The sequence below is a fragment of the Octodon degus genome, unplaced genomic scaffold (genome assembly GCF_000260255.1).
Source record: "Octodon degus isolate 3935 unplaced genomic scaffold, OctDeg1.0 scaffold00081, whole genome shotgun sequence".
In the NCBI taxonomy this organism is placed as follows: domain Eukaryota; kingdom Metazoa; phylum Chordata; class Mammalia; order Rodentia; family Octodontidae; genus Octodon; species Octodon degus.
Genome location: NW_004524657.1, coordinates 8,476,709 through 8,488,141, shown reverse-complemented (window position 1 = coordinate 8,488,141; position 11,433 = coordinate 8,476,709). Strand labels below are relative to the sequence as shown.

Genomic DNA, 11,433 nt, shown 5'->3' with positions numbered 1-11,433 from the left:
TGGTGCTGGGGGATTGAACCGCGGTCCCTGATGCCTTGCCAAGCTTGTTCCAAGTAGGTGCTTTAGACCACTGAGCCATCTCTCCAGCCCCATGTTTTTTGTAATAAGCTAAAAAAACCCTTTGTACACCCATGCTCTGTGTTCTTTTGAAAAAATAACAAATATTACACCAAACACCTTTCTAGGTAATGCTGCTTCACAGACCAAAAGTGTTGTAAACTGCAGTAATCCAAATCCTTTGTGTCCTCTTGTCTCTTGCGGGTGTGTGTTTCTGTTCCTCTCCCTGTTCACTGGAGTCATACAGCATAGAGTTCATAAATCTTCTTTACACAGTGCACCAAGGCAGCCAGTGCTATTGTGTTGTGCAGTCTCTTTCTGTGCAGGTCATCCTTCCAGACCAGCACCACCGGGGTAGAGGAGGTGAGTGTGTGCAGAGTCATTCGAGACAATTTATAGGCATCATACTCCACTTGGTACTTGCAGCAAGGGTCAGACTGCCAGGAGATCCCATGGAGGATGCAGCAGGTCAAACTCAAGTCACCAGCAGGCAGAGATATAGTGGGATAAATCTAAAGGAAGTGCCAATAGGGTGAAGAGGCAGGCAGTGCCAGCCAGCACAGCCCTCTTATGCAGGCAGTTGCCCACAGTGATCCAGCATACTGTCTCATCACTAGTTCAGGTGGGCTTAGTGACAGTGTACTTTTGTTGGGCTCCAGGGCCTGTTCCAGCTCATACTCAAACTGGTTCTCATGTCCATTGTAGATCTCATGCCCAATGTAGCAGTCTGTGGCTGACAAGGTTACCCTCTCTTGGGCACTGCCGCTACTGCTGCCCAGGCCCACATACCTCCCTCCCCACATGGCCATCTTGGAGACTTTTTTTTTTGTCTTTTTGAAACAAGTTCTTACTTAATAGTTGAAGCTGGTCTTGAACTCACTATGTAGTCCAGGTTGGCCTTGAACCCATGGCAATCCTCCTACCTCAGCCTCCTGAGTGCTGGGATTACAGGTGTGTACCTGTAATCCTGAACTTCATTTCTTAGTCTTTAATAGACATGATTGGAGCCAGGTGTGGTGGCACATGCCTGTGATTCCAGCACTTGGAAAGCTGAGGCAGCAGGATTGCCATGCATTCAAGGTCAGCCTGGACTACAGAGTGAGTTCAAGGCCAGCCTCAACTATGAAGTAAGACCCTGTCTTAAAACAAAACAAAACAAAACATGATTGGACTACATTATTGAGAGACTTTCTAGCTCTAAAACTTAATTTTTTTAATGTTCACATTCATGTATGTATGTGTTTGGCCCTATCTTTCAGCCAGATTTTTGTAGACCAGAAAGTGGCCTTGTAAAGCATCCAAGCCTTTGGCATGACAAGGTGGCATTTTCTGGCAATTCCATATTCTGGACTGCAGTTTAATGTGTTCACATTTATATGGAGCTGAACTCTTGTTCTAAATCTGCCCTATTCTTAAAAGACCCTGAGCAATGTGAACATTGTGGACAGAAGTAGCCAGCAGTGTTGTGCATCTCTTTCCTATGAGGTTGTGCAGGAGCATGCCCACCCAGGTCAGCAATAAGACACTGTGTCCACTGCATATGATTCTGTGAGGGGAAGTCTGCTCCTGGTGACTACAAACTCTTTAGATACTGAAGTTGGCTGAATGACTGTTGGGCGGTGTCTCTTTGACTATATCATTATTATTGGTCTGACTCATGAACTAATTCTTGCCGTTCTCAGGTTCACTTCAGATGGTGGATTCTCTGGGAATTAATTTCTTATCCTGAAGTCTTTCTCTTTCACCACAGCTCATTTGTAATTGTATCTCATTATTTGAAGATGCATTTCAGCTTCCTCTTTACATACAGTACATTATTCTCTCATACAGTAGATTATACTTCAGTAGATAAAAATTGTTAGACTCTAGTCTACTGCCAAGCATAGAATAAAATATATAAACTCCTACAAAATATCATGGTCATTTTACCTGTTACTATCACTAAACATTTTTTGAATGAGTGGTTCTTCAAAGACTAAATAATTAGCATTTTTAAGGGGCATATTTCTACTTTTGTGTTCCTATAACTGAATATTAAAATTATTGTTGCACTAGAAAAAAAAAACTAGAAAGAGAAAATTGTATTTTGAAGGCCTGATGCTATTTCACAGGCTGGACTACTTATCTGAGATTATCAGACCACTTAAAAGTGGCAACATTCCTGATCAAAATGGAGGATATTACTTTATTAAATATCTTTCAGAATGATTAATAAAATTGCTGATTGTTTCTGTTGTGGGCAATATGCTTAGGTCTTTGGTAATAAATTGTGGCGTTAGTGTCATGTGTTTAAATTCATTTAAACCTAAAAATGGAGGAAAATGGACCATCCAAAGCAAAAGAAACTATTTTCTCCTGCAAATTCACTGTTTAGAATTTTTAAAATAGGTTCTCCCAACTGTGCCCCTTCTACAAGTGAATTCTGAAAGGTTATACAGTTTTTCTCTAGATTTTCTAATTGCTGAAGTAAGTGACTGAATTGGGAGTTGGGTACTGATCTGTTTGATTTTTGAACCCTGTCCCTCCCCACTCAAAGTTATAGTCTCTTGTCCCTAGAAAATTTGGGCATAGGAATAGATAGGTGGTATTTTACATGTTTCTTTTATCTATGATATGATTTAGCCTTTTTCTCCCCCCAGGATAATACCCTTCAAGCTGAATGGTCCTCAGCAGATGAACCCGCCACCAGCAAAATTTCACCACTTGATTTCAGCTCTGGTCCTCCCTCAACCACTGACAGGGAACTCTGGCCAGAAAGTCCTTTGGGTGATTTAGTGTCTCCACCTAAATTAGCCTTTCCCTCGGAGGTGGTCCTGAGTCCTTCCTCGGAGGTTTTAGAGGTTAGCAGCTTGACTCTTCATTCTGTCACCCCAGCAGTGCTTCAGACTGGCTTGCCTGTGGCTTCTGAGGAGAGGACTTCTGGATCTCACTTATTAGAAAATGGTGAGGAATTTTAGACATTTTCATACATCTTTATTATATCCAATGAAAAGTATTTTAAAGAGAGAGTCTATGGTGAAGATAAAAAACAGTGGCATTCCTTAGGGAGAAACATGTGTAAGAGAGGAAAGAACCAGATTTAATTAGTGAGATGGGACAGTCCAAACTGGTAAATAGAAAGGAATGAATTTGGGAGTGAAATAAAAATCAATTAATAGGTATTTTAAAGGTCATCCTGAAGAGTATATAATTTAATTAAATGACTACTACCATTACTATTATTTGCTTAAACATTTGAAGGTAAACAAATGGCATCAAAGATTACTTCCCATAGCCTTAACTGGGGGATTCCTCTGAAGATTTTGGGTTGTGATTGTGTTGAGAAGGAGGGAACTTGAACTAAGGCAAACTCAGAATAGATAAATACATGAAAATAAGACAGGTGGTCTTCTAGATGTTGCAGATGAAAGGAAAAGTAAATACGACTTAGTGATAGAACACAAATGTGAAAGAAGATGAACAAGATTTAAATAATGAGTTTAGGATTTTGAAAACTGAGTAAGTCTGAAGGATGATAAATAATAGACAAAGAGACAATTTGAGAATTCAGAGAAATAAAGAATTTCCAGGAGAATTTCTCCCTAAATTTTCATTGGATTCAATCTCAGTTGTCAGCATGGCTGTCAGCAGTCTCCTATTCTTATGGATAAAAATTAAAATGAGTGAAGATTAAATATTTCAATAGTCCAAGTCTTATCTTTAGAGATGGGGTCTATATTTACAAATGTTTATCTCATATAATAAACACATTATCATATCTTATTTGCTTGATATAAAAATCATCAACATTCTTAACTTAGAAAAAATAAGTCACTAATTTTATTAGAAGAAATAAGAATGTATTTTTGCGACTTTGTAGGTTAATGAATGTAAACCTTTGTTTCTAGGATTCGTCAGTGTTGAAGAGTTGGAAGATTTCCTTTCTGTTGATGCATTGCCTTCAAGTTCATTCATTCAACCTGTGCCAAAACAAACGATACCACCCACGGAAAACTCTGGTGTGTCCCTGGCATCTTCAGCAGATCCGATCTCTTCTGTTACCTTAGGTCTTCTTGCTGAAGAAATAACTGTACCTTTTGGCTTTGACTCCTTGGCCTCTGAAGTCAAAGACCAGTTAGAAGCAGGCCATTTGTTTCCAGACACGTCCATGGAAAAGGAGTTCATATTTGAGAGTGGTTTAGGTTCTGGGTCTGGACAGAAGGTAGATGTGATGTCTTGGCCATGGAGTGAAACTTCATTAAAGAAGAGCACTGAACCACTGTCTACGTCATGGCTTAAAGAGGAGGATTCACTTTTGCCAACTGAGGGTATGGATGAGAAGCTTGTTACAGAAAACAAAATGGATTATGCAGGACAAACCATTGAGCATTCGGAGTATACACATGATAAGAAATCCACATATTTTGCAGAGGAAGAGCTTTCTGTGGAGCCTACTAGGCCCATCTTTGCAGGGTCTGTAATTCGTTCTACACCTCTGACCTTTTCCAAACACACATCAGAGATTCCTAATGTTGATTACCACTCAGTTACCAACACACCTTTCCTATTGACAGCTGCCTCTTCTGATATAACAGGTCAAGTGAATGCTTTCCTGACTAAGGATGTGGCACAAACTACAGAGTCATCTAGCCATGAATCGTCTGACAGCAAGACTTCAACAGTGAAACCAGATCTGCAGCCTGTGTGGACCATAGTCTCAGAATCAGACATAGCTTCAGTAAGAACTTCTTCCCTAGGGAAGTTACCTCGAGACTCATTGGCAAGTACATCGCAGAGCAGTGATGGACTCTGGTCAGAAACTTCCATGACACAGTCCACCAAATTGCCTCCAACCCCAAGCTCTACCCCACTGGAGGATGAAGTCATTATAGGCGTGCAGGATATTTCATTAGAACTGGACCGGATAGGCACAGATTACTATCAGCCTGAGCTAATCCAAGAGCAAAGTGGCAAGGTTGGTAGTTATGTGGAAATGTTTACAAATTTTCCCTCCACAGAGATGACTGTTTTGGCTCAGCCCACAAAAGGAGATAATTTGAGTCATGCTCAGATTACAGGAGATTTGGTAGTTTTCTTCAGCCTTCGAGTGACCAACATGATATTTTCAGAAGATCTATTTAATAAAAACTCTTTGGAATATAAAGCCCTGGAGCAAAGATTCTTAGAATTGGTAAGTTCAAAGTTGAATCATGGGGATGAGTAATCATATATGCATCCTTGGTCCCAGTCAAGCACACCAGGACTGAGACCAAGACAGTGTATTATGGTGTGTGCATTCATTTCTTGCTACCCACAGAGATGGTACCATGGCTTGGGAATTGGTAGGGGAAATAATAAGACAGGTGGATTCAAGAAATGGAAAACACAAATATAGCATGAGGTGATGTGAATAGGTTTGATACTGAAGGTCAGACTTTATGAATTCTGGGACTACAATAAAATGTAAAAGCTCAAATTTACTGTGAGAACAGTTTTGTGAGTATCCATGTCTTTACTGTTGCGATCCATTAGTGATGGAAAGAAAATAAATTCCTTATGTGGTAAAAATTATCTGTGAATTCCATGGGGTTCCCAAATATCATAGTATTATCATGACATGATCAATATCATACAACATTTTTAATTTATAGTTTAATATTATTCCCAATTTATAATTTTTTTTAACAGTTTGAATGCAGATAATATAAATAGCAAAAGTGGGCAAGGAGTTCATTGTTGTTTGTCTTTTTGGTATGCATTGAACAAAATGAAAAACTTTGTCAATAAATTTATAATTTTTCATATATTGCAGTTGGTTCCCTATCTTCAGTCCAACCTCACGGGATTCCAGAACTTGGAAATTTTGAACTTTAGAAATGGCAGTATTGTGGTGAACAGTCGAATGAAGTTTGCCAAGTCTATCCCTCTAAATGTCAACAATGCTGTATATATGATTCTAGAAGACTTTTGTACCACTGCTTACCAGACCATGAACTTGGCTATTGATAAATATTCCCTTGATGTAGAATCAGGTATGATACTGCCTACAATGGTGTTTTTTTTTTTTTTTTTTTTTTTTGTAAAAGTCAGTGAGTACTTTTGTGTGGTTTCTTTTTCACTGAATCAAGACAGATTCAATACACATAGGAAAAAAGAATACTATGTGAGATCAATTTCCACATCTTGATAATTAGTAAAATATTTCTTCCATACACATCAGTATCATTCTTTTTTCATAGGGCTGTTCATGAATATCATCTTTATTGGTTCACCTTCCTCCTTTTCCCACACACTTTACTAGGAATTCCATTTTGCCTATCCATTGGATCTATTCTTGCTCTAACTTTATTTTTCATTTTTTATTTTATGTTAATACATGTCTGTGTTACAGAATGATTACTGTCCTTGTGGGGGCTTGATATATATATATATATATATATATATATATATATATATATATATAAAATATCTCAATCTTGTTTTTAAATCCTTTTCCCCTCTCCTCCATCCTCTGCCCTCCATCTCTTGACTCCCTTCCCATTCTATCAAATGTTCTTCTTACTTATTATCCATCTTTTATTTATATTTGGGTTTCTTGAAACCATGTGATATTTAAGCTCATGTGTCTGATATATTTCATTTAATAGTATGATCTTAAGATGCATTCATTTTCCTACAGAAGATTCAAGTTCATTCTTCTTTATGGCAGAGTAGTATGCTAGTGTGTGTAAAAGCTCCATTTTCAGTATTCATTCTTTGTTGATGGATATCCAGGCTGTTTTCAAATTTAGCTATTATAAATTATACTGCTATGATGGGAGAACCAAAAAGTTTACTCTTTTCTTTTCTATGTATGTTTTTAAAGTTTTTCTACTCATTTCCATTATTTCAAGTTTTATATAAATGTCTCAAACATTTTCATATGTAAGTATATCAAATTTCTCTGCTGAGCTCCAGGGTCATTATCTAGCTAGTCAAGATCCACTTGGACATATCTGATGCAGTCTAAATATCAATCTTAAAATTCTCACGAGTGAGCTCCTGCTTTCTATATTGCCTCATTCTTCAGTTAAATCTACTCATTCTCTCATCTTCTCCATCTCCATAAACAGAAGATTTATCTACAAGAAGTACTTCAACTACAAACCTGGGCAGTCATTCCTGATACCATGGTTTTCTTTACCTGCCTCCCCCTTTCAGTTACTACTTGTATTAATTCAAAATATAAGGGCCGGCGGTACAGCTCAGCAGACTAAGTGCTTGCTCAATGACGCGCAGGGGCCAGGGCTCAATCCCTGGCTCCAGTTGCTGCGCCGGCCCCGCCCTCGGGCGTGCTGAGCCGGCGATGGAGTCCGGGTGCGGTGGCGTGCGCCTGTAATCCCAGCCAAGGGGAGGCAGAAACCAGGAGGATCGCTACAACCTACGTAGTGAGACCCTGCACAGAAAAAAAAAAAAAAAAAAAAAAAAAAAAAAAAAGAAAGAAAGAAAAACAAAAAGAACAAAATATATCTCAAATCCAGATTCATTTTATCTTAACTGCTACTACTCAAAAGAGGAGTTAAAAAATACTAATTTGATTGGAAGACAGTGAGCAAAGAGATTACTAAAGGAAATAAGAGTGAAGAAATCAGAGACAATGGTGATTTGGGCCATGTTACTATTTTTCATTTGGACCAAATTTCCTACTTCTCGTGTTTCCTCTCCCATCTGTTCTCCCGACAGCAACCATAATACCTTTTCTAAAACACCAATCAGATTATTTCCCTTTGCTACTTAAAGTATTTCAGTGGTTGCCTGGTTTAGTAACCAGAAGGCCTGGTCCTCAATTTCTTCCCCACCCTCATTGACCTCATTGTTCACTGTGTTGCTGTCAAACCAGCTTTTTTTTTTTTTTTTTTTGGTTCCTTACCTGCCAGAAGCTTTTTGTGACCTCTAAGTTTTTGCATGTAGCTGTAGACCAATATCCTGTTTGTCTAAACTCCCTTCTTAGCTAATTCCTGCTCACCTTTTATGCCTCAGTTCAAATGTCACTTCCTTAAGACTTTCAGTGGTTCCCCCCATAATCCAGATTGGGTCTTTCTTTTTAGTCTATCTGTGGCCTCACGTTCTTTTTCCTTGCAGAGTTAGCACCATTTATTTATTTATTTATTTATTTATTTATTTATTTATTTATTTTTATATTTAGTACAGGGTCTGCAGGGTACAAGGTCTACAGGGTCTCACTACACAGATCGGACTCATAGTGATTCGCCCATTTTCAGCCTCCTGAGTGCTGGAATTACAGGCACGTGCCACCATACCTAGTCTCCATTGCTGTCTCTGTGTGCCCCGGGGGCGGGGCTGGTACAGCAAGCAGGGGATAGAACCCAGCTATTGAGCTCTGCCTAAGCAGGCGCTTTCGTCTGCTGAGCTATTTGGCCAGCCCTAGCACCATTTATAATGGTTATTTATATGCATAGTTGCTTGAGGTCTATTTTTCCTAGTTAAGCTTTCCAGAAGAGTTGAGAGTGTATCTACTGCATTAACCACTTAGTACAGTGCTTTTAACACAGACGGTACTCAGAAATACTGCAAATACATAAAATGAAGCACTGTTTTTCATGGAAGACTTGAGTCCAGAGAATACTGTTGGAACCTGAAATTTTATTCTGTTTTCCCTTTTGTATACGAGAGGATGGTGGTTTTGAGTAGAAGTGAGATGGAAAATCTAGGTTCATAGTTCTCTAAAACCTTTTGCTCTTAAACTGGTTTGGATGCCAGCTCTGTTTCTTAACTGGGAAAAAAGCAAGTGCTCTTTCCTTTAAAAACCCTTGAAGGAGAGCAAGGAAAAGCATTTAGCTACTGCCCCAATAACCAGCTCTTCACCACTTGAGTTCTCTAGGGCTGTTGGTTCATTCTTTACCATGCAATGTGGAAGAAGCAATTAATTGTGTAACTGGGAAGGCTAGGTTTCATGTGTCTCCTCTGTCATTTATCATTTGTGTGGCTTTAGATGAATTATTTCATCTCTGAATCTTAGTCCCTCACACATTATATAGGAATAATATTATCTGGCCTGTGTATTTTGGGAGGCTAGTATAAAGATTAAGCCAATCACATATAGAAAAACATTTGAGTAGCTCTACAAATGCAATCACGTACGATTTATACAATTTTTACAAAAATCATTGCTAACCCAGGCGTCGTGGCACATGCCTGTAATCCCAGCATTTAGGAGGCTGCGGCAGGAGGATCACCCTGAGTTTGAGGCCAGTTTATTCTCCATAGTGAGTTCAATGCCAGCAGGGAACATAGAATGAGTCCCTGTTTCAAAAAACAAAACAAAAACTAATTATCTCTTTTCATGGTGGGGGGTAGTGCTAGGGATCAAACCCAAAGCCTTTCACTTGATACCTAAGTGGGCAATCACTAAGTTATCTCTTTAGCCCCTACTGTGTTTCTTTTTAGGGAGACCTACAATAAATGAGTACATTTGTTTCACCCACTTCTTTTAATACTCAAATGTACCAACACTAGGCCTTTCCATACACAACATAAACCCTGCACTGGTCTCCCTTAATCCTCGTCTCTAGGGATTATAGGAGAATTCAAATATCTCTTAAGCATCTATAGCTCTGAATTTCTTCTGCTGAGTTTTTAATCTTACAAGTGTCTCAACCCCTGTGATTATTCTCCATTTCTGTTAACTGAACATAAATCTTAGTCCCATTTTTAATTTCTCTCTCTCTTTCTCTCTTTTTCTTTGGTGGTATGAGGGTCAAGCTTTGGGCCTTGCTCTTGTCAGGCAGGTACTTATGCCACTGAACTATCTCCATGGCCCCCCTCCCTTCAATTTTTCTAAAGCACCTTTAGTACAAAGCACCTGATCCTAGCAGAGATTTGCTGCTGATGAGAGGGTAATGGGGGAAGTTTTCCTGAAGCACAGAACATGTTTTAAAAATATCACTGTAAGGCATAACCATCCTAAAATTCCTCAGCCACTACCAAAGTCAACTCTCACTGGTCCACTTCCTTCTAGGGCCTGTCCAGCTACCATGTTACCATGGCCATAAAACCTTTTTTTCCAGATCTTTTTCACATTTCCCGCACTGTCCTTTTCCTTGGCTCATCAGTTCTTCTCCTGAGCTGCTCCGGGGAAGCCAGAATGTATGCAATTCATTCTACAATTTAGATCCCTGTCTCCCATCCCAAACTTAGCTCCAGGTCTGCCTCTTCTCCTTCATAAAGTCATGAAGGCCCTGCTCCCCAAGCAAGCTCTACAGGGTCTCACTGTGTAGGTCAGACTCATAGTGATACTCCAGTTTTCAGCCTCCCAAACGCTGAGATTACAGGTGTGTGCCATCACACCTAGTCTTAGTGCGCCTGGGGGAGGGGGCAGCATGGCATGCTGGGGATTGAACCACAGTCCCTGTGTCTGCCTAAGCAGGCACTTTAATCCACTGAGCTATCTGGCCGGCCTGTATTTTTTCTTCATCCATGAAAAATATACATTCCTTAGATGAATCTTCGGTCTTACATATGTGTCCCCTTGCAGTTGTTCTGGATGTTAACGTAACACAAATCCACTCACACCTGCCACAAAGTTTTAAAATTCTCAAATAGAATTTTCCTACCATATGTGCACTTTTTGTTGAAGGTTCTCAAATGAAATACTCATTTTATATCAAGGTTGGTTAAGGCAAGACTGACCTGTTATATGAACATCTTGGCAGTGACCTCCCATATTCATTTCCTGAGGCTGCTTTACCAAGGTGTTATAAATTGGGTATCTTATAATGCTGGAAATTTATCCTCTCATGTTCTTGAGGCTAGAAGTACAAAATCAAAGCAATGACAAAACCATGGTCCACACCAGTTCTAGGGAATAATCCTAGCTTGGGTATTTTCTGCCCATTTTAGACACTTTTGCATACCACTCTAACATCTACCTTTGTCTATTGATAGCTTTTTCTTTGTCTCTGCATCCAAGCTTCCCGTTACCATATGAAGGTATTAGGCATCAAATTAGGGCTCATTCCAATCTAGTATGACCTTTTTCTTGATTACATCTGCAAAGACTATTTTTGTATAAAGTCACAAGCTCAGGTTCTGTGTGGACATGAACAGATAGGTGCTACTTTGAAACCTTTCCTAACCCTACATTAGCTTAAGGGAGACCAGATTTCAAGATCCTTTAAATTCTTTTTTTAAAATTTTATTTTATTTTATTGAGAAACAAATATCAATGAGAAAGTTTCAATACTGATTAATAGGACAGTTTCAATAATTAATACCTTGTACATTGTTATCTTCTTAGTTGTTATCCATAGTACAAAATGCAGACAGAATATCTTGTCCAAACACTATTGGTACAAATCTTTCTTTTCATTGAATTAAGTGAAAGTACCTGTATATCTA

At 39.0% G+C, this 11,433-nt stretch overlaps 1 protein-coding gene and 1 pseudogene across 1 annotated transcript in view; one reads left to right on the top strand and one right to left on the bottom strand.

The window, feature by feature from the left end:
* The window catches only part of Impg2 (interphotoreceptor matrix proteoglycan 2), a 159,433-nt gene that overhangs the window by 134,675 nt on the left and 13,325 nt on the right, over positions 1–11,433 (top strand). Inside the window, exons 14-16 of the mRNA XM_023721297.1 lie at positions 2,697–3,000; positions 3,945–5,227; positions 5,849–6,068. Coding sequence (XP_023577065.1) covers positions 2,697–3,000; positions 3,945–5,227; positions 5,849–6,068 — 1,807 coding nt within the window. The remainder of the gene's footprint in view (positions 1–2,696; positions 3,001–3,944; positions 5,228–5,848; positions 6,069–11,433) is intronic.
* Positions 248–866, bottom strand: LOC101572685 (annotated as a pseudogene).